The sequence below is a fragment of the Acanthopagrus latus genome, chromosome 11 (genome assembly GCF_904848185.1).
Source record: "Acanthopagrus latus isolate v.2019 chromosome 11, fAcaLat1.1, whole genome shotgun sequence".
NCBI lineage: Eukaryota > Metazoa > Chordata > Actinopteri > Spariformes > Sparidae > Acanthopagrus > Acanthopagrus latus.
In genome coordinates, this window is record NC_051049.1 from 30,298,137 (window position 1) to 30,320,783 (window position 22,647).

The 22,647-nt window shown below is 43.2% G+C and overlaps 1 protein-coding gene across 1 annotated transcript in view; it reads left to right on the plus strand.

The window, feature by feature from the left end:
- Positions 1 to 21,698, plus strand: part of LOC119028635 (NLR family CARD domain-containing protein 3-like) — a 50,344-nt gene extending 28,646 nt beyond the window's left edge. Inside the window, exons 4-11 of the mRNA XM_037114846.1 lie at positions 4,847 to 4,945; positions 5,883 to 5,961; positions 6,096 to 6,318; positions 7,631 to 9,434; positions 9,522 to 9,695; positions 18,338 to 18,511; positions 20,482 to 20,528; positions 20,702 to 21,698. Of these exons, the coding sequence (XP_036970741.1) occupies positions 4,847 to 4,945; positions 5,883 to 5,961; positions 6,096 to 6,318; positions 7,631 to 9,434; positions 9,522 to 9,695; positions 18,338 to 18,511; positions 20,482 to 20,528; positions 20,702 to 21,240 (3,139 nt within the window). The 3' untranslated portion in view covers positions 21,241 to 21,698. The remainder of the gene's footprint in view (positions 1 to 4,846; positions 4,946 to 5,882; positions 5,962 to 6,095; positions 6,319 to 7,630; positions 9,435 to 9,521; positions 9,696 to 18,337; positions 18,512 to 20,481; positions 20,529 to 20,701) is intronic.
- Positions 21,699 to 22,647: the final 949 nt, after the last annotated feature.

Below are 22,647 nucleotides of genomic sequence, written 5' to 3' on the forward strand. Positions count from 1 at the left end.
AGGGGCACTGGATACGGCCATCGACAAACTGCTCTTTACAGTCCAATCCTGGAGCATCTTGACCTGACTCATCCAACTCTGACAGTACCTCAGTCAGAATCTCCTGACTCATTGAGCATTCCCTGACGTGCTCCTTATGCATGCACTGGTCCTCATCTCTGTATCCTCTTCCTCCAAAGAATCCATGAAATGAGATACACATGCCCCTCCCTCTGGTTCGATGTCACTCAACTCCCCATCGACTGTCTCAACAGGCAGAAAACTTATATCCAACACCAAATTACGGTGCACCACCTTTGTGTTGCCATCTGCGTCTTCCAACTTGTATGTGCGGGTCTGTAGGTTTCTGTCTTTGACTGTGTACACTGTCGCATTCATCATCTGCCAGCTTTCTCGTTCCTTTTTCTCCCTTGTTAGCAACAAGTACTCTGTCACCTATGTTCAGATGAGTGCCTTTCAGTTTTCTGTTATAGCCTTCTGCTTGCTTGTCTTGTTCTTGGATGGCATGCTTTGTGGCAATACTGGCTGCTTCATGAAGGTGTGACAAGAGTGTTTTCACATAGTTCTTGTGATCAACAACCACTGGGTCGTGCAGCACCTGTTTGAACATCACATCCACAGGGAGCCGCAGAATACGGGCAAACATAAGCTGAAACGGTGCGAATGTTGCATTGAGTGCGAAAGTCAGCGTTTGAATCTGCTGAGGCCACTTGTGTTTCTTTCGTAGGGGAAGGGATCGCAGCATGCTTCCAAGCATCCGATTAAATCTCTCAGTCCCTCCGTTTCCCATGGGATGATATGCAGTAGTATGTGACTTGGAGATACCAGACAGTCTGAGCAGTTCGGCTATGAGCTCGCTTTCAAAATTAGCACCCTGATCAGAATGGACACGTTGAGGGAATCCATACACACAGAAAACGTGATCCCACAGCTTTCTGGCCACTTGTTTAGCAGTCTGATTTGTGCAAGGGAAAGCATGGGCCAACTTAGTGAAGTGATCCGTCACAACAAGAACATCCACTGAATGCTGTTTACGATCCTCCGCACTCCAGAAATCTATGCATACTAACTCCATAGGCGTTCTAATGCTCTTGAGGAGGGCTCGAGCAGACGGGTCAGGTGTTTTGGCCAGAATAGACCTTTGGCAGCACTTAACATACTCCTTCAAATTGGACTCCATCTTTGGCCAAAAGAACCGCTGCCTCGCGAGATGCAGGGTCCTCACCTGCCCCTGATGTCCAGCAAGATCATGTATGCCCTGTAAGACTTTTTCTTTGAGGCTCTCTAGCAGAATGTACTGTTGTCTCTTCTGCTTACTAATGTAGTCCTTACCAACCCGGTAAAGAATACCATTTTTAACCTGGAGTCTGTCCCACTGTTTGATGAGCAAAATGGCTTTTGCATCAAGTCCTGCTCTCTCACGCAGGGAGTGAATCTTGCCATGGCAGTGAGAAATCCTGCACAGACTGGATCAGCTCCACAGCCCTGGTCTCAGTAGCAGCCTCCCATTGATCATGAGCATCCAAAAGAGCCTTAACAGACATAGCATCACAGGGACACTTGAGAAGGTCAGACTGAGACTTCACACCACCACAGGTTGATTTCTTTACTCTGTGACACTGCACCTTTAACCTGAAGGTGTCTTGGATGCCATTGTAACCAACACCCTCAGCTTCAGCAAGAAGATGGCTGTACTGTTCTGTGATGAGCCTGTGACTGACTGTTTTTGCGAAGGGGACTCTACTGATAGCATCTGCCACTATGTTCTTGGTGCCAGGTATGTGTTTCAGGTCGAATGTGTAAGGGGCAAGCTTTGACACCCAGCGCTGCTCACAAGCATCAAGCTTGGGCTTTGTCATTATATAGGTGAGGGGGTTGTTATCAGTCCATACAGTGAAAGAATGACCTCTTAACCAATGGCTGAACTTCTCACACACACTCCATTTTAGAGCTAGAAACTCAAGCCTGTGAGCTGGATATTTCTTTTGAGAGCTGCTCAAAGTTTTGCTGGCAAATGCAATGGGGCGTTCCTTCTCTTCTCTGCTCCCAGTCCATCTATTGAAGCATCAATAGAGAGAATCAGAGGCTGAGAGAAATCTGGGTGAGCAAGAACCACACAGTTTAACAGACACTCCTTCAGACTACACAGGGCTGCATCACATTCATCTGTCCAATCAGAGGGTCTGAGCCTCCTGTAAGAACCAGCGTTGGAGTTTGGCTTGATCTTCCCACGTCTTTTTTGTCCAGCAGTGAGGGCGAACAATGGTTTGGCCATGGAGGAGCAGTTAGGGATAAATTGTTGATAGTAGAACACCATTCCGAGGAATGACTTCATCCTCTTCACTGACGGCATGCAGCCATCGTCCTCCATCAGATCAGCTTTTGACATCTTTGATATGATCTCAACTTTTGCTGGGTCCACAGCCACTCCATTACCATATGATATTGTCAGACTTAGACAAAAGAGAGCACTCAGGTGCAGAATGACAGATGTAATGTCAGATTTTATTTCTCTGTTTTGCGGCTCTCCAGACAGAATGATAAATCAAAAACTATGAAATACTAGAGGACTCACGAGACAAACAAACATGAAACACACAATAACGAAAAGCGCTCCCGAAGGAGGAAAACCTACTCTGAACTATGAATCTTATATATACACACAAGTTAACAACCAAAAACACTCCGAAGAGGAAAGCACACAGGCTATGAAACTTAACTACTCTCTCTATTTTCAAAAGGATACAACAGAAAACGCTCCAAGAGGAGGAAAACAAAAGACTATAAACAAAGCTAAACTGAAACACAAAAATCCTAACCAGAATATTAACAAACAAAAAATCACTCTACTAGAGAGGACAAAATCAGACAATAAAACGTGACAATACTTAACGTGATTGGCAAAGGCAAGGCTGTGGAACAAGGGCTTCAGTTTAACGACAAAATGACGAAATACTTGGGCGACGCAGACAGGGGAAGACAAAGACTTTATACACATGGGGGCAAGGGAACACAGGTGAAAACAATCAGGGATTAGGGATGACGTCAGACCAGGGATACAGGAGGAAGGGCAAGTGACCTGAAACGAGAGGGAGAGATATTTTCAAAATAAGACATGACATTTCACAAGACAGACCCCAAGACAGGACAAACCTCACCACGATGTGACAGATATGACCCAAAAACTTGACTGAGGATTTCATCAGATGGCATTACTTGGGGCTCAGTTTAAGGTTATGGTGTTGTAACCGCTGGAAAACAACCTCCAGTCTCTTCAAAGCCTCCTCTTCAGTTGCTGCGAACACGAGTAAATTATCAAGGTACTGCAGACAGACTGCTGAAATTCCGATCTCCAAATATACTGAGCATCATGCGCATAAATGAGGCAGGACTGTTACACAAACCCTGTGGCATCCTGTTGTATTCATACAATCCCATCGGAGTTGTGAACGCTTATAATTATACATACATAATATGTAATTAATCTAAACAATAGTCCTCTCTGCTCTTCTTCATTTTATTCAGAAAACTGCCAAAGGCAGAGACGTGACATGACGCAGACCAAAAAATCCAATCTTCTCAAACATCATTATCATCATTAACAGTTCTTTATCTTGAATGGGTTCTTTTAAACTTGAATGGGTTCTTTTAAACATGAACGGTTCTTCTGGACATGAACTGTCCTGAACATGAATGGAACTTTCATGTTTGATTCAAGTCCTTTTAATCAATATACTAAAAAGATTTGTTCAAAGGACAATAAAAAATACAAAACAATGTGCTTTCTCTCATTGAAATAAATACACTGCATGTATGCATTGATATTCATTGTTATTTATGATTATTTATTAACAATATCTATGTAATGTTTATTGTTTGAGGCATTTACTGTGGAGTAAAATGTTTTGATGAACAAATCTTTTTCTGCAAATGATTCAATACATCCCACTGTCTCAATTTTTTTTTCAAATTATTTGTCCGTGAATGTCACATCATTGCATGGCAAGTATGAAGTGCATGAAGCTGGGACAGTGGGACACATTTATTTATTTATTTATTTATTTATTTATTTATTTATTTATTTATTTATTTATTTATTTATTTTAAACAAACCATGGGATGCAGCCATGGAGGCATTATTTACTGGCTATTATTTTCTATAATGACTCCATGGATACAGTGGGCGCTGCTAAGCTAGCGGCGTTGTACATCCTAGCCAACACCTGTCAACACATGTTCTGTTGACTATATCACCGAGGCGAGTAGACCCCTGATGAGGCTCCAGTCTACCTTCGACCATCGGCCCCGACGCGGGACAGCAGACAGGAGTGGCCCCATCGGAGGTCCACTCCCCTCGGTGACTTCTTCAACGGAACATTGGTGTTGGTTGTTAATCTGAACGTTAATTTGCAGATTTGTCATGATAACAGATCATCCGCATGAATAGTGGCGATCATATCTTTAATTTTGTATAATAAAGGGATATTAAGATAGGATAAGATGTATATTCATTGACTCCCTGATACAGTAGAATAAAATACAATATTTAAGCTGAGTCAAGTACTGCAATGTTAGAAAAAAAGGCCAACAGTGTCAGTGCTAATGTACCAGACAATGAAGTTTATCACCTGTCAAAAAATGTTGAATGTCCTCAGAAATCAGTCCTGGTTTGGTCCAGTATTTGATTAAAACTTAAGTGATAATACACAGTCACACAGCTTCATATTTTATTGAACTCTGGTGTGTTGATTCTTTTCTTGTTGATAGCTTCTAGCTTATTCAGCAACTTCTGTGTTTAAAGACTTAAAGGAGAATTTCAGTCCCTGGTGGTTATTCTCTCAAACAGTATGTATGGGAGACCAGCCTCTGTGGAACCTGGACCTGAATCCAGCTGTGTGTCCTTCAAGAGTGACCAGTCAATTGATCATTTCATTGATTTTAAAGGGTAAGAAGCCCTCACTACTAAAAAGTAAGCTGTTAATAACATTAACATATCACTGATCCGTGTTTTTATTACTGTTAATCTAACCTGTATGTTTGTTTCAGCATTGATCTTCTTCACTTCATTTATACTATTGCATTTGAAAGCTGCCTAGTATAACCAGTCTTTCACTCTTGACTACAGTTTAACATTCTTTCCCCACTCATGTTCTTACTTCTGTCTGATGACTGCATGAGTCTAAAACAGTGATTGTATTGAGGCTGTGAAATGCTTACTGCAAAAAAAGGCTGATTCCAATGAACGCCTCTATCAAAGCAATGTTTCCTAGTATACGGTAATGTCACCAAAGAAATATGTCATGTGTCAGTGTTGACAGCCAGACTGTGATCAGCTGCTCTAAAACACAGAATTTACTATCAGAAGAAGTTTGAGGAAACACACACTTGGTTTCTTGCTGATGCTGCCGATGGATTCACGAAAGTATTTTATAACACTGACAGTTGTGTCACAACATTCGATGATCAGGCTGGAATTCTGCCTCTGTGAAGATAAGTGATAGGGGTTAGAGAAAGGTGTTGTAGGTATCTCAAGGGCTCCTGACACTCAATGAGACAATGCACACCTCTACCACAGCTAAAAATAATGTTTGATGTCGAAGCAGCAAAGAAAATAATACATGTCAGAGAAGTATGAATTGCTAGCCATACCAACTTCTATGATGAACACCTGTGCCTGCAGCCTGAAGAAGTATGCTCTTGAAGGCAGCACAGGAATGTATTCTGGACTGTTGATCAATACAATTGACACTTTAATATGAGGGGAAACCATTTGATTTACTTTTGTAATCAACACTTTAACTCAAAGGACCTTTACCTTGTGTTTGTCTCTGTGTGGTTAGATACAGTATAACATGAGCTAATTCTTCTTAAATCCTCCAAAGAGTCAACCAGGAGAGCTCAAAGGTTTCCAGGGATCAGTCTTCCCATCCGCATCAAACACACCTGGACTCCATATTTATGGTCTGTACATGTACAAGTACTTTAACATCTTTTCTGTTACCAATAGTTTCTATTAGACCAGTCTGTCCAGCATGGATCGGATATTTTTTCCATGATTTATTTGGCTGTGTTATTCATATAATACTTTGTTTCAGCTGCTGGAGGAAAACATTGTCACGTTTGTGAAGACTGAACTAAAGATGATAAAGAAGGATCTGAGTTCAGATAAACCAGAATGTTTTCAAAGTCCACATGAGGAGCTTTTCGATGGTGAGGATGAAGAGCAGAGGAAGAGCAGCAGAGAGGCATTTCTGAAGATCACACTGCACTTCCTGAGGAGAATGAAGCAGGAGAAGCTGGCTGAATGTTTGCAGAGCAGTAAGAACATTTCTCTATATGGACTAGATAGAAGAGACATATATAGACTTTACAACAGGAAATTAAAAAATAGTCATATCAACTTTAACACTGATGATAACAGTATTGCAACTAGGGATGTAATGATACACCAAAGTCACAATTTGTCTGCATCCTGATTTTTGACCCATGGTTTGACACAAACATTGATTTAATATTTTTTTTAGCGGGGGGGGGGGGGGGGGGTTTATTAAACATTTTATTCATGTGACATTTCAATAACTTGGGACACTAGAGGAATTATGAAGATTAAGAACAATATTATGGTCTCAAGTCAGTTCTCAATAACATGAGAAAAATAAATAAATAGCCAAAGCTATAAAGTTACAAATACTGTTGACTAATAAACTGAATTAAACTCCATTTTGGAGATGGGGAAAAAAATAAGTACAAAATATAATATACCTATAAAATATAAATATACAAAGAAAATTAAATAGCTTTCACACTGAGGTAACAGACTTGCTGTCTGTGATGTCAATCACAAATCAATTAACTTGTAAATATACAAATGAACAACTTCTTCCTCTTAAAAAAAACATGCAAACTTGTTGCATGGTAGAGTGGATTCAAGAGAGTTTAAAATTCTTCGGAAACACCATCATGTCCACATTGTCTGGTGAGAGGCTTGCTCTCTGTGCTGTGACGATGTCCCCTGTAGTGGAAAATACCCTTTCACTGGGGACAGATGTGGCTGGGATTCCAAGGTATTGTTTAGTCAACTTGGCTAAATGAGGAAACTGGTTCTGATTGTCCTTACACCACACAAGTGGATTTGTCTCCACTGAGAGGCTCTGCACTGCTCTGTAATGCTGCAACTCCTCATCCACTACTTGAGACAAAGGCTTTGATGATGCCTGTTCCATTGGAAATAAGTTTCCAAACAGTTCAGCCATTAGTGCTCTTTTGGCTGGGGGACAGTCATTGCTGCTGGAGGCTATCTCTGCTTGCTCCACTGTCTCCTCCCTGAAAGTCTGGGCCTAACAAAGACAAAACTCTTTGTCAGTTTGTCTGTTTTATTTGGCCCTTGTATTCATGTGTGTTCATGTACCATCATTCCGTCATGTGTTTTCAGTTTTTGGTTCCTGAATCCTCAGCAGTTTTCTCCTGTTTTGTCATCTGGCTTTGATGCAATGTTTTTGGTTCGTATTTTCAGGTTTGAGTTATTAAAGCTTGCTTTTTATTCTAATGACTAACCTGCCTGTGTGTCGGTGTTAGGGTCCCCTTTGATTAACCTAACCTTGTTGATATTAATTATTGTGTATACTTTCAGAAAGTAACTCTGGAGATTGTCAGCTTAAACTAAAATCTAACCTAAAGAAGAAGTTCCAGTGTGTGCTCGAGGGGATTGCTAAAGCAGGAAACCCAACCCTTCTGAATCAGATCTACACAGAGCTCTACATCACAGAGGGAGGGACTGCAGAGGTCAATAATGAACATGAGGTCAGACAGATTGAAACAGCATCCAGGAAACCAGACAGAACAGAAACAGCAATCGGACTAGAAGACATCTTTAAAGCCTCACCTGGAAGAGATGAACCAATCAGAACAGTGATGACGAAGGGAGTGGCTGGCATCGGGAAAACAGTCTTAACTCAGAAGTTCACTCTGGACTGGGCTGAAGACAAAGCCAGCCAGGACATACAGTTCACATTTCCATTTACTTTCAGAGAGCTGAATGTCCTGAAAGAGAAACAGTTCAGCTTCATGGAACTTGTTCATCACTTCTTCACTGAAACCAAAGAAGCAGGAACCCACACCTTCGACAAGCCTGAGGTTGTGTTCATCTTTGACGGTCTGGATGAGTGTCGCCCTCCTCTGGACTTTCACAACACAGAGATCCTGACTGATGTAACAGAGTCTGCCTCAGTAGATGTGCTGCTGACAAACCTCATCCGGGGGAAACTGCTTCCCTCTGCTCATCTCTGGTTAACCACACGACCTGCAGCAGCCAATCAGATCCCCCCTGAGTGTGTTGACATGGTGACAGAGGTCAGAGGGTTCACTGACCCACAGAAGGAGGAGTACTTCAAAAAGAGATTCAGAAAGAAAAAGCAGGCTGGGAGGATCATCTCCCACATCAAGACATCACGAAGCCTCCACATCATGTGCCACATCCCAGTTTTCTGCTGGATCACTGCTACAGTTCTGGAGGATGTGTTGAGGACCAGAGAGGGAGGAGAGCTGCCCAAGACCCTGACTGAGATGTATATCCACTTCCTGGTGGTTCAGGCCAAAGTGAAGAATGTTAAGTATGATGGACGAACTGAGACAGATCTACACTGGCATCCAGAGAGCAGGGAGATGATTGTGTCTCTTGGAAAACTGGCTTTTGAGCAGCTGCAGAAAGGCAACCTGATCTTCTATGAATCAGACCTGACAGAGTGTGACATAAACATCAGAGCAGCCTCAGTGTACTCAGGAGTGTTCACACAGATCTTTAAAGAGGAGAGAGGACTGTACCAGGACAAGGTGTTCTGCTTCATCCATCTGAGTGTTCAGGAGTTTTTGGCTGCTCTTCATGTCCATCTGACTTTCATCAACTCTGGAGTCAATTTGCTGGCAGAAGAACAAACAACCTCACAGAAGTCTGAAAAAAGAAAAGATGAAAGTGCAGAAACACACCTCTACCAGAATGCTGTGGACAAAGCCTTGCAGTGTCAAAATGGATACCTGGATTTGTTAATCCGCTTCCTCCTGGGTCTTTCACTTGAGACCAACCAGAATCTCCTACGAGGTCTGCTGACAAAGACAAGAAGTAGCTCACAGACCAATCGGGAAACAGTCCAGTACATCAAGAAGAAGATCGAAGAGAGTCACGCTGCAGAGAGAAGCATCAATCTGTTCCACTGTTTGAATGAACTGAATGACCATTCTCTAGTGGAGGAGATCCAACAGTCTGTGAGTTCAGGGAAACTCTGTACAGATAAACTGTCTCCTGCTCAGTGGTCGGCTCTGGTCTTCATCTTATTGTCATCAGAAAAAGATCTGGATGTGTTCGAACTGAAGAAATACTCTGCTTCAGAGGAAACGCTTCTGAGGCTTCTGCCAGTGGTAAAAGCCTCAGAGAAAGCTCTGTAAGTTGGAATTATTCACTCGTATATACAGTGCTAGCTTTCAGCCAGAAAGAAATGTTTCTACTTGTTTCTTTACTGTCTCTCCAGACTGAGGGGCTGTAACCTCGCAGAGAGAAGCTGCACGGCTCTGTCTTCAATTCTAAGCTCCAAGTCCTGTAGCCTGAGAGAGCTTGACCTGAGTGATAACAACCTGCATGATTCAGAAGTGAAACTGCTTTCTGCTGGACTCGAGAGTCCACACTGTACACTTGAAAGTCTCAGGTCAGGATTCATTCTAACAATCACTAATGACCATTAACAATCTGATTTACATTAGTTGATAAACAGCTAACCTGTGTAGGATTGTGTAAGAATTGAATTTGTTGAAAGACCTTCAACTACACTTGACAATAGTTTCTAAACCACACATGGGCAAAATACAGCTTGCAGAGAATCTCAAGCCAGCCCGCACAACCCTTAAAGGTCCCATATTATACTGTTTTTCATCAATTTCACACAACTGTCAGAGGTCCAACAACATTGTGTTCGATATGCATTGCACCAAACCCAAACGTGGTCCTGAATTTCAGCTGTCTGAAAGTCACTCACATGAGCTCTGCTGAGGTCTCCTGAGAGCAGGCTGTTTCTGTGCCTGTACCTTTAAATGCTAATGAGCTCAATCTGTCAATGCCTACTTGGAGAGCCTTGCCCTATGGCCTTGCCTGCTGCACGTCCCTCTCAGGAAGACGATGCTTTTTTTTCTTTTTAAATGCTTTATTTAAATGAATAACACTACATGAGCAATGACAAACTCACATAAAAAAATCATTATTTTACAATTTAATGTAAATTCACATCTCCTCTGAAGATCCAAATTGAAGGATTCTTACGGTTATGTATATCACATTTCTAAGGCAAACATATAACAGATATAAAAATGAAAGAAAGAATGAAAGGGGCATGAAGATGATACCACTAACGCTAGCAGTAGCATGTGCTAATGTTATGATGGATGTATATATATGTATCACGGAGATGCTTTTGTTTAAACATGCCAGTTTGACCCAGAATTGGACCCAGAAGGAGAGGCTCCTCAATAAGTACAGACTCTGTGGCTGCAGCAGGACATTTCAGAATGGTTACTGTGTCTGAATAACGTGAGTTCGTTGGTATGTGTTGTTACAGTTACTACCCTGTAGCTAATGGCTAACAGTTAGCGAAAGTTGTGTTTGTCTTCAACACAGTCTCCAAACTCTTCACTGTTCGCATCGTCTCTGTCTCCAGTCTGCTCGTGTTTCCAGACTTTTTACAATGACAACCAAGCTCCATTTGAATATTATTAACATTAAACTCACTTCAAACACCACTGCATAGTGGACCGAAGTGGAGTTAACTTGTTTTCCAGCTGATTGCACCATACTCGTAGGCAACTGTAAATGCCATCAAACTGGTTGTGTTAGCTCATTGTTGTGTCAACAAGCTAAGGGCGGTCGCTACTTTCAAATTAAAAGCCGCCCGCTAAGAACCCAGTTCTAAACTCCTATGGGGTGCAATGTAAAGCTCTTATTTTGACGACAAATTCTATGTCACTGTTCACAGCCCAACTTTGAGCTTCACATCACGTCGCATGTTTATGCCTACCACAGAAGCGGCTTTTGGAAAAGGAGGAATATTACGCCTCGGTTTTAGAAAAACAGGCTGGCACATTGCCACCCTTACCTTGGAGCAAATGTGCCTTTAAAAAGGGCTACTGTCTCTTCTGTTCTTCTGTAGCTGGGACAGAATATATGTACTTAGGTTGATTTTTACAACCAACAACAGAGCAATTTGCGTGTCTAGCTCTGAGCGACGACATTGCGAAACACTGCTATCTTACCACTGGACACACCGAACTTCACCTCGGGGATAGACGCCCCCTCTTGGATATATCATATCACCGCACAGAGGAGGTCGGCCTGTGTTTTTCATAATATGGGACCTTTAAAGATAATAGGGGTAGCATGTAAATGAATCTCAGGGCAAATAACTACAGTCAGTCTGCATTGCTATTTAGCTTGATTCCAACAGAGGGCGCTGTCTACATTTCAACTGACAATAGACCTCAAGTTTAATCTTGGTTACTCACATCATGCAACAAGTTGCAATTGCGGTTGCATTTAATGTCCTTGAGCAGTTTTCAAGATGGAGATGACTGACTAACACTGTGCATTTCAACTTAAGACCTGACGCTTGGCTTTGATGAATTTGCAAAGAGAGTTGACCATCTCAACTGTTCATATTAGGCTAAATTACATGGGTAGGCATTAGAGGTTGACCAATTAATCGGTATAGGCATTGCTATTCATGTTGCCATAAATATATTGGAGTTATAATTCATTCTCAAAGGTTAGTAACTAGAGCTGCACCATATATTGTTTGAGCATCGTTAGGAGGCAAATTAACTCATCTAAATTCAAGGGTACCTGACACACACTGTACATGCAGAGTCTGCATGCACAGCGATCTATCAATCACATTAGTTCTTATTCAGTGTGCCGAAGCTGATCACACCCCTGCACGTGGAGTGAGTCCCTGGTAACAGCATGGAAAAATGACCAATGAACAAGAGAAAATCGCTGAAAATGAGGACTTGGTGCCAAAAAGTAAAGCAACGTCAGTTATCTGGAATTATTTCAGCTACAAGAAGGATGATATTGACCAAACACATGTTCTGTGTAGACAGTGCCTTACATCTGTTGACACAGAGGTGACACAAGTAATTTGTTTGACCCTTACGTTGGTACCACACAGCTCAGTACGACAAAAAGAGGAAAAATCAGTGCAGGTCAACTGTCCACAAGATGGCAGCAGTGCAGCATAACATAAAGTGCTACTCAGGTCATCTGATGATAATTCCTGCATCCGTATCAATACAATATACACTATATTACCAAAAGTATTCGCTCACCCATTCAAATGATCAGAATCAGGTGTTCTAATCACTTGGCCTGGCCCCAGGTGTATAAATTCAAGCACTCAGGCATGCAGACTGTGAAACAAGACATTTGTGAAAGAATGGGCCGCTCTCAGGAGCTCAGTGAATTCCAGCGTGGAACTGTCATAGGATGCCACTTGTGCAACAAATCCAGTCGTGAAATTTCCTCGCTCCTAAATATTCCACAGTCAACTGTCAGCTCTATTATAACAAAATGGAAGCGTTTGGGAACAACAGCAACTCAGCCACGAAGTGGTAGGCCACGTAAAGTGACGGAGAGGGGTCAGCGGATGCTGAAGCGCATAGTGCAAAGAGGTCGCCGACTTTCTGCACAGTCAATTGCTAGAGAGCTACAAACTTCATGTGACCTTCAGATTAGCCCAAGTACAGTACGCAGAGAGCTTCATGGAATGGGTTTCCATGGCCGAGCAGCTGCAGCCAAGCCACACATCACCAAGTGCAATGCAAGGCGTCGGATGCAATGGTGTAAAGCACGCCGTCACTGGCCTCTAGAGCAGTGGAGACGCGTTCTCTGGAGTGATGAATCACGCTTTTCCATCTGGCAATCTGATGGACGAGTCTGGGTTTGGAGGTTGCCAGGAGAACGGTACATTTCAGATTGCATTGTGCCAACTGTGAAATTTGGTGGAGGAGGAATTATGGTATGGGGTTGTTTTTCAGGAGCTGGGCTTGGCCCCTTAGTTCCAGTGAAAGGAACATTGAGTGCTTCAGGATACCAAAACATTTTGGACAATTCCATGCTCCCAACCTTGTGGGAACAGTTTGGAGCGGGCCCCTTCCTCTTCCAACATGACTGTGCACCAGTGCACAAAGCAAGGTCCATAAAGACGTGGATGACAGAGTCTGGTGTGGATGAACTTGACTGGCCTGCACAGAGTCCTGACCTGAACCCGATAGAACACCTTTGGGATGAATTACAGCGGAGACTGAGAGCCAGGCCTTCTCGACCAACATCAGTGTGTGACCTCACCAATGCGCTTTTGGAAGAATGGTCAAAAATTCCTATAAACACTCTCCTCAACCTTGTGGACAGTCTTCCCAGAAGAGTTGAAGCTGTAATAGCTGCAAAAGGTGGACCGACATCATATTGAATTCTATGAGTTAGGAATGGGATGGCACTTCAGTTCATAGAATGAGTAAAGGCAGGTGAGCGAATACTTTTGGTAATATAGTGTATATCACAGGGTTAAAAAAATTGCAATGCCAGTTTTTTTTCTAATATTATGCAGCCCTATTAGTTACAGTCATGCATTAAACAGAAAATACGTGAATGTGGTCTTAAACATGAAGTATTAGACTGAATGTTTGTTCATGAGTAGTTGATACTCAGTGGCAGATTTAGCAATTTGGGTGCCCAAGGCAAACTTAGCCAGGGGGCTCTCCACATCTGTTCTTTTAACACATAAAAAGTAGGAAAGGCACCTGTCAGTACTTGCTCTAAATAGAGAGTAAATGGAATGTGAGAATGAAGTTTCAGATATAATACCAGTGTATGTCAAAATGCCAAATCCATCCATCCATCCATCCATACATGCATCTTCTTCCACTTATCCGGGGCCGGGTTGCAGGGGCAGCTGTCTGAGCAGAGACACCCAGACTTTCCTCTCCCCAGACACTTCCTCTAGCTCTTCTGGGGGGGTCCCAAGGCGTTCCCAGGCCAGCCAAGTGACATAGTCACTCCAGTGTGTCCTTCGTGTTCCTCGGGGTCTCCTCCCGGCTGGGCATGCCAAGAACACCTCCTGAGGGAGGGGTCGAGGGGGAATCCAATACAGATGCCCGAGACACCTCAGCTGACTCCCCTCGATGTGGAGGAGCAGTGGCTCTGCACCAAGCTCCTCCCAGGTGACCGAGCTCTTCACCCTATCTCTAAGGGAGCGCCGTGCCGCCCTGCGGAGGAAATTAATTTTGGCTGCTTGTATACGGGATCATATTCTTTTGGTCATGACCCAAAGTTCATGTCCTGGCTGAGGGGAGGAATGTAGATTGACCGATAAATCGAGAGCTTTGCCTTTCGGCTCAGCTCTTTCTTCACCACGACAGACCAATACAACAACCGCATTACTGCGGCCACTGCACCAATCCGCCTGTCAATCTCACGCTTCATCCTTCACTCATGAACAAGACCTCAAGATACTTAAACTCCTCCACTTGAGGCAGGAGCTCTCCCCCAGAACGGAGGGAGCAAGCCACCTTTTTCCAGTCAAGAACCATGGCCTCGGACTTGGAGGTGCTAATTCTCATCCCAGCTGCTTCACACTCGGCTGCAAACCACCCCAGGACATGTTAGAGTTCCTGGCTCGAAGGAGCCAACAAGACAACATCATCTGCAAAAAGCAGAGGTGAGATCCAGTGGCTCCCAAACCAGACTCCTCCAGCCCATGGCTGCACCTAGAAATTCTATCCATAAAAATAATGAACAAAACCAGTGACAAAGGACAGCCCTTCCGGAGTCCAACAGGCACTGGGAACAGGTCTGACTTACTTTCACCATTCACTTGGTTGAATGCCTTCTCCAAGCCCACAAAACACACATGGACTAGTGGGGCAAACTCCCATAAACCCTTGAGCACCCTGTGGAGAGTATAGAGCTGGTTTAGTGTTCCACGGCCAGGAAGAAAACCGAATTGTTCCTTCTGAATCCGAGGTTCGACTATTGGTCGAATTCTCCTCTCCAGTACCCTGGAATAGACTTTCCCAGGGAGGCTGAATAGTGTGATCCCCCCTATAGTTGGAACACACCCTCTGATCCCCATTTTTCAATAGCGGGACCACCACCCAGACTACCAGTTCAGAGGCACTTTCCTCAACTGCCACGCAATGCTGCAGAGACGTGTCACCCAAGACAGCCCCACAACATCCAGAGACTTGAGGTACTCAGGGCAGATCTCATCCACCCCCGGTGCCCTGCCACTGCGGAGCTGATACGTCAGATGTTGGCCAGAATTTCTTCGAGGCCCATCAGTAGTCCTCCTCCATGTCCTCCCTGAACTTTTCCCAGAGTTTTTGTTTCCGCGACCACCCGTGCTGCCGCACACTTGGCCTGCCAGTACCTATTAGCAGTACCTCATTAGTCCTCTGACCCAACCAGGCTCGACTGGACTCCTTCTTCAGCTTGACAACATACCTTAATTCAGGTGTCCACCACCAGGTTCGGGGGTTGCTGCCAGGTCAGGCACCAGAGACCTTACGGCCACAGCTTTGAACAGCCGCATCAAGCAATTGAAGTGGAGAACATGGTCCATTTGGACACAGTGTCCTCAGCCTCCCTTGGAATCTGGTCAAAGCTCTCCTGGAGGTGGGAGTTGATGACCTCCCTAACAGAGGGTTCAGCCAGATGTTCCCAGCAGACCCTCACAATGTGTTTGGGTCTGCCAGGTCTGTCTAGCTTCCTCCCCTGCCAGCGGTTCCGACTCACCACCAGGTGGTGATCAGTTGAGTGTCCAAGACATACAGTCAGAGGTCAGATGACACGATTACGAAGTCAATCATTGACCTTCGACCTAGGGTGTCCTGGTGCCACGTACACTGATGGACACCCATACGCTTGAACGTGGTGGTCATTATGGACAAACTGTGACTAGCACAGAAGTCCAGCAACAGCAGTCAGATTGGGGAGGCTGTTCCTCCCAATCACACCCCTCCAGGTAACGCTATCGCTGCCCATGTGAGCGTTGAAGTCCCCTAGTAGAACGAAAGAGGCCCCAGTTGGAGTAGTCAGTTCAAGTGTAAATTGTAAAGGGAAAATTCACACCGCTTTACATCGCCATCAGACTGGCCTTTCTTTTGGCACTACATTCTCTCAACTGTAGAACCTCCGTATCCCTATGCAGTTGCGCTAATCCTTGAGCTGTTATAGATTTTTTGAGGTGAGCCTTGTTTTAGGTTGTTTATTTCGCTTTTTCTCTGGACCCCGTTCACTGCAGTACAAAGCTGAGCGTCTGGGCTGGAGCGGCTCTCTACTTCTCCAAACTGAGGCTGCGCTGATAGGTGATTATGGTAGGGAACAGATCGACTATAGATATGTACTTTATATGACCCCACTTCAAAAAACCCGAACTATCCCTTTAATGGTAAGACCACACCTGTTGATATTAGCCAGATCTTTTCTTCATTCAGTGTTGCATGTGTACTGAGAACTAAATTAGTAGAGGTGGGAGTAAGTCACGTACATGCGAGTCATATACAAGTCTCAAGTCTTAACCTTCAAGTCTCAAGCAAGTCCCAAGTCACTGTGATGAAAATCAAGCAAGTCAAGTCCAGTCATTGTTATTACACAAGCAAGTAATGTTGAGTCATGGCTCAGGTCAAGCAAGTCAGCAAGAAGTTCTTATGAATGTATTCTTCATATCTGGAGGCACAGTAAACAGAAGAGGGTGGTTATTCAATAATATGATGTAATTGCAGATTTGATCAATTTTATAATTTCTTTAAAACCCGTTCAAGAATAAGATTAGATTAATATCTCCCCTGGAACTGCACCATACTGCACATCCTGACAGCTAAATTACTCTCAGGTATTGTTCCCCCTCCCCCTCAATAAAAGGAGGCTGAAAATAACAGGACATGTCTGTTCTGTCCTGAAATGTGTGTTTCTCCTCTATAAAACACATTCTACATCCTGGAGGCGATGTCTTTACACATATGGGCCCCCTTCTACTTTCAAAAGGGGCACAGCTCCATGAGAAACAGTAGGAGAGACACAGACACAACACCTTACGGAGAAGCAGGTCCATCACAGACGTGCACAAAGTGCGTCGCACCGAATGTGTGCCGATACGGTGTCGTGTTGGGTTGTAGGCATGCATCATGTGTACCTGTATTTAGAATAATGGCTTTGTGCGCACTGAAGATGTTATAGACACTATTTGGTGGCCAAAATCACCCATGCATGAAATAATCTTTGAATCCAGATTTTCAGAGCTCCCTCCATGCTGCCTCTCCTCCTCTGATCCTGTCCACTACAGTGCCACTCTGACACGCCCGCCACCTCCCAGGCTTGCACACACTGCGTCATACTGACAGATGGCAGAGTATCAAACACGAAACTAACGTCTCAATATATGCAAAAAAGAAAGAAAGAAAAGCCAATACTTTAGAGTCATCTGTGTCAAGTCTAAGTCAAGTCTCAAGTTATGAATGCAAAGTCAAAGTCAAGTCAAGTCTTTCATCAGTGTTAGTCAAGTAAGTCTCAAGTCCTGCGACTTGAGTCCGACTCAAGTCAACTCATGTCACTCAAGTCCCCCACCTCTGTAAATTAGCATAATTTGTGTTTAAGGTTTTGATGGAATTGTCCAATTTGTGGCTCTGTGCTCACATTTTGAAAGTCTCTGTTTTTTCATATAAAGAATATATATATGTCTGTATGTGTAGCTGGTGGCTAATTTGATATACTGTGAAAGTAATATTTTCTTGAGTGCACACATCACTCAATGTACTTGACATTATTCTCCTTGACAAAAGTTTAACTCTTCATAAACACAATTTAATTTTTTCATGCTAGCACACTCCAGTTGGTCCTCCACCTTGGTCCAGACTAACATATCTTAGCAGCTATTGGATAGATTGTGATGAAATGTGGTTAACATCTGTTCCACTAAGATAGATTGTAAGAAATTTAGTGATTCTTCCAGTTTTAATTTAGCACCATTATCAGGTCATTCAATCATCAATTATTGTTCATTGATGTGTCATGTGTCTAAGGCTTCTTCTGTTAACTTAAAATTATAATGTTTTCTTTAACAGTGATTACTACAGTAATGTACAGTAAATGCTTCAGTACAATGAACAGGTTGTCTGCCTGACAGCTGTCCTCATGTTCAGTCATGGTGTTATAAACGAAAATGTATGCATGTCATTCTTAGCTAAGGAAAAATCCACAGTGCCCAGCGATCACTGTCTCTGTCCTGTGTGTTATTTTGTGTGTTTGCAGGCTGTCAGGGTGTATGATCACAGAAAAAGGCTGTATTGCTCTGGCCTCAGCTCTGAGCTCCAACCCTTCCCATCTGAGAGAGCTGGACCTGAGCTATAATCATCCAGGCGACTTAGGAGTGAAGTTGCTGTCTGCTGGACTGCACAATCCAGAATGGAGACTTGAGACTCTCAGGTACGAAGATGCCTGCTACAGCCACAGACAGTCATCTTGATGGAGGAGGGAGGGCTGAAGACATTTTCTCTGTGGTTTTGATTAATAGATAATTTACATGAAAATTTACAGATGTGGGAAGCCTATTCTTTTGCTCAGAACATAAACGCTAGTTGAGCATGAAGAAGAGATATTTGTGTAGGAGGTCTTCAAGGAGACCTTCTCTAGAAGAAAACATTTATTGGCCTGTTGGTAATAATCGATGGAGTTTGGACAGACCACTGCATGTTAAAGGAACTGTTATTCTGAGAAATATCCATTTTGATCAGTTTCATGTCTGTTCAGAAATAGGCCCATGACATGTTTACCATAGTTTAACACAAAGACTGGAAGCAAGGATAAACTGCTAGACTAGCTCCAAAAAAAAGAAAAGCCTCCTTGGCAGAGGTAATAAATGATTAAAGCTTGCGTTGGTTTGTTTAGTAGAGACTGAACGCTGAATAAAGAATTTCATACCAGTGAGATATTAAGTCAGATCGAGTCTGATAATTATGAATATGACCACTAGGTGTCTCACATAATTCCGCCACTCCTCAATGGAACATGATGAGACAACTTGCTAGTACATTTTATTTCTCGCAACAGCCACCCAAAAAATCTAAAATGTATCATCAAAATAATAAATAAAGTAAGACTTAGCTCTAGTAAACCATGCAAGTCAATGAGTTTAACACCCTATGTTCCTGATAATGTTTCACAATAAAAGTCTTGTTCAGAAAGTAAGTTTACAACAACTGAAATGCTATCTGAAATTCATACAAGGGGCGTTGAATTTGTATGAACTACTTTATGCAGTAATTTAACATGGCAAACAGTGTAGATGAAAATTAGGCTTCCTCCAAAAGTATTGTCAAAATAAAGAGTTTAACCTGCACCAACTAGTTACTGATGACATGGAAGTCAGTTGATGCAGTAGAGCCAGTAGACCATTTGAGGGGGAAACGAGGGGGGACGCTGTCCCCCTTGCAAAATGACCAAATTCACTTTGGATCCCATCGCTGCTGTTACAAAACCCACCTTGCTCCTCTTCCAATTGGTTGGCTTTGTTGGTTGCATACCCTACACTGGACACAGTAGCTCTGGCAAAGTCTGTGTTCAAGGGTTCTGAGCTGTAGTTTAGCGAGTAAACACACGGAACTTTCCTGCCTATGTCCTGGTCCTCTGCCGCTCCTGTCAGCATCACTAATCCTCTAGAGCCACTCTAAACTGCAAGTGTGTCTCTGGGCCCAATATACAGAGCAGACTACTGCTCTGCCACCTGACCTTTCCACTCTACTTAACGAGCCCAGAGACACTGCAATTGTGACAGCCAGAATGGTTGGGCAACTACAGCTCACAGTCCACTGTATCACCTCCACTTCTGGCAAACCATCTGTTTCCAACTTACAGTTAGGAAATAATAAGAAGTGTCTGTTCCATGGAAAAAGATAGTCATGGTCTTGATAGTCTGCTGGACAGCAGGAGGAGTGAGCTCAGTGGGCCATGATGAATTTAGTGTATAATCAGGCCACAGAAGAGACAGGCATTAGCTATCTAGCATGCCATTTCCTCACTGTATGTTCAGTGGTTGCCTGATATAAGTGAGGCACCCATGAGGGCATGGGAAACTTAATATTTCATGATGGCACTTAATCATAATGCTAGTTTGAAATTCTGAGGTTTTGAATGTTTGCATGGTAAAATTTTAAAAAACCTGCTAACTCGCTTCATGCTGCTAACACTATCCACCAAAAATTAAACCTGACAAACATCGGTTCAGTCGGTCACATAAAATCACACTTGATTAAGCTTGTACACCAGACAAAAACTTGAAATTCACCCCTAATCAAAGCAGAGCTGTGTGCACAAATTGTGATAATGTGTATGCGAGTAATGTAATGAAAATCTTTGCATGCTAAATGATGTGCACATCTAACCCCTCCTTCTTTCAGGATGGAGCCTGGTGGAGTCCAGTGGTTGACACCAGGTCTGAGAAAGTGTAAGTGTGTTTCTCATGAAGTTACCCAGAACAAACTAGCACACATTCCACCATCTTCAAACTGAGACATTACTCATTCAACTCTCTGATGTCATGATCAAACTGTCATAAAATAAATCAACAGATGACAGATTAATAACTGCAGCCATATTGTGTCTTGTTCTCTCCCTCAGATTCCTGTGAACTTGCAGTTGACACAAACACAGTAAACAGAAATATCAAAGTGTCTGACAACAACAGGAAAATGACATATTTGGGGGAGGATCAGTTGTTTCCTGATCATCCAGACAGATTTGACCCCTGTCCTCAGTTGCTGTGCACAACTGTACTTACTGGTCGCTGTTACTGGGAGGTTGAATGGAGAGGAAGAGTTTCTATATCTGTGACCTACAGAGGAATTGGACGGAAAGGAGACAGTGATAACTGTGTGTTTGGAGAGAATGATCTGTCCTGGAGACTGATCTGCTCAGATGGTGGTCGTTACTATGTCTGGCACAATAACAGTAGAACATCCATCATCTCCTCCTCCTCTGTCTCTAACAAGGTAGCAGTGTATGTGGACTGTCCTGCTGGCACTCTGTCCTTCTACAAAGTCTCGTCTGACACAATGATCCACCTCCACACCTTTGACACCACATTCACTGAGCCTCTTTATCCTGGCTTTGGCTTTGGTTTCCAGGCTGGTTCCTCAGTGTCTCTGTGCTCTTTGTAAGAGGGAGAGTCTTCACTTGTTAGACAAACATCATCACTGTGACACTGTATAGACTCAACTGATCTGTTCAGCATCACAGTTACACACTGTAAGTACAAAAAGTCTAAAGTCACTCATCAAAATACTTACCGTATTTTCACGACCATAAGGCGCACCTAAACGTCTCAAATTTTCTCCAAAATGTGCGGCGCGCCCTATAGTGCAGTGCACCTAATGTGTTGTTTTTTTGTAAGGCGGACTACATGAGAATGTTGAAGGGTGAAGTGTGGGCGTTATTGTTGTTGTTGTAAGACGGACGTAACAGAGGACTAGATGAGAACGTTGTACCGGTATGTGCATCATTGTTTTGGCAACCCCGATAATGGCAAAGAGATACGCTTACGAAGCACAGTTTAAACTGAAAGCTGTCAGTTACGCGGTGGAACAAGGGAATCGAGCAGCCGCGAGGGAATACAATATCAATGAATCCATGGTTCGCAAGTGGAGGAAGATGGAAAACGAGCTGCGACAGGTCAAGAAGACGCAGCTGAGTTTCCGCGGACACAAGGCGAGATGGCCCGAGTTGGAAGACCGACTCGAGCAATGGATTGCCGGTCAAAGGACAGCTGGAAGAAGCGTCTCTATAGTCACCATACAACTAAGGGCAGTAACGCTAGCGGAAGAAATGAAAATTTAACATTTTCAAGGAGGTCCGTCTTGGTGCTTTCGCTTCATGAAACGGTGCGATCTTTCCATCCGGGCCAGGATTTCAATAAAGCACAACCAAACTCAGTTTTGCTCCCGCTGCCTTTTTAAATACACACACTAGCATGCATGTTTTACCGGTGTTTTTTACCATGCCCGCGCCCTATGGTCCAGTGCGCCTTATGTATTTGTTAAATACAGAAAAAGCACCCGTAACTGAAACCGCGCCCTATAACCTGGTGCGCCCTATGGTCGTGAAAATACGGTAATATTTTGGATTTGTTTGAAATGTACTTTAAATTACAAGAGATCATGTCAGCTCCAGCAAGTATATGCATACTAACTAACTAAAATACTAAAATCAGAACATCTTAATATTGATATATCCCCTTTTGCTTTAATTACAGCATGTACTCAAGCTGACACGGACTCCTCAAGTGAGTGTTAAAGCTGCTGCTGATGAGGTTATCACAGCATGATTTGACAGTGTTCCACAAAGCTTATTGTGATGTCATGATGATGTTGTGACTACTCTTTGGAAACAACTGATCCAGTTTCTGTGAACATTATAGAGTTTCGTGCACTTAGAAACATTTAGCCTAGCTATGCTTTGACTTAATTTCATACTACAGAAGGATAATGAGTCCAAACACACCTTAGACTTTTAAAGAACTTTTTGAAAATCACAGAAGACAGAAGGAGTCCTGACTGTCGTTGACTTTC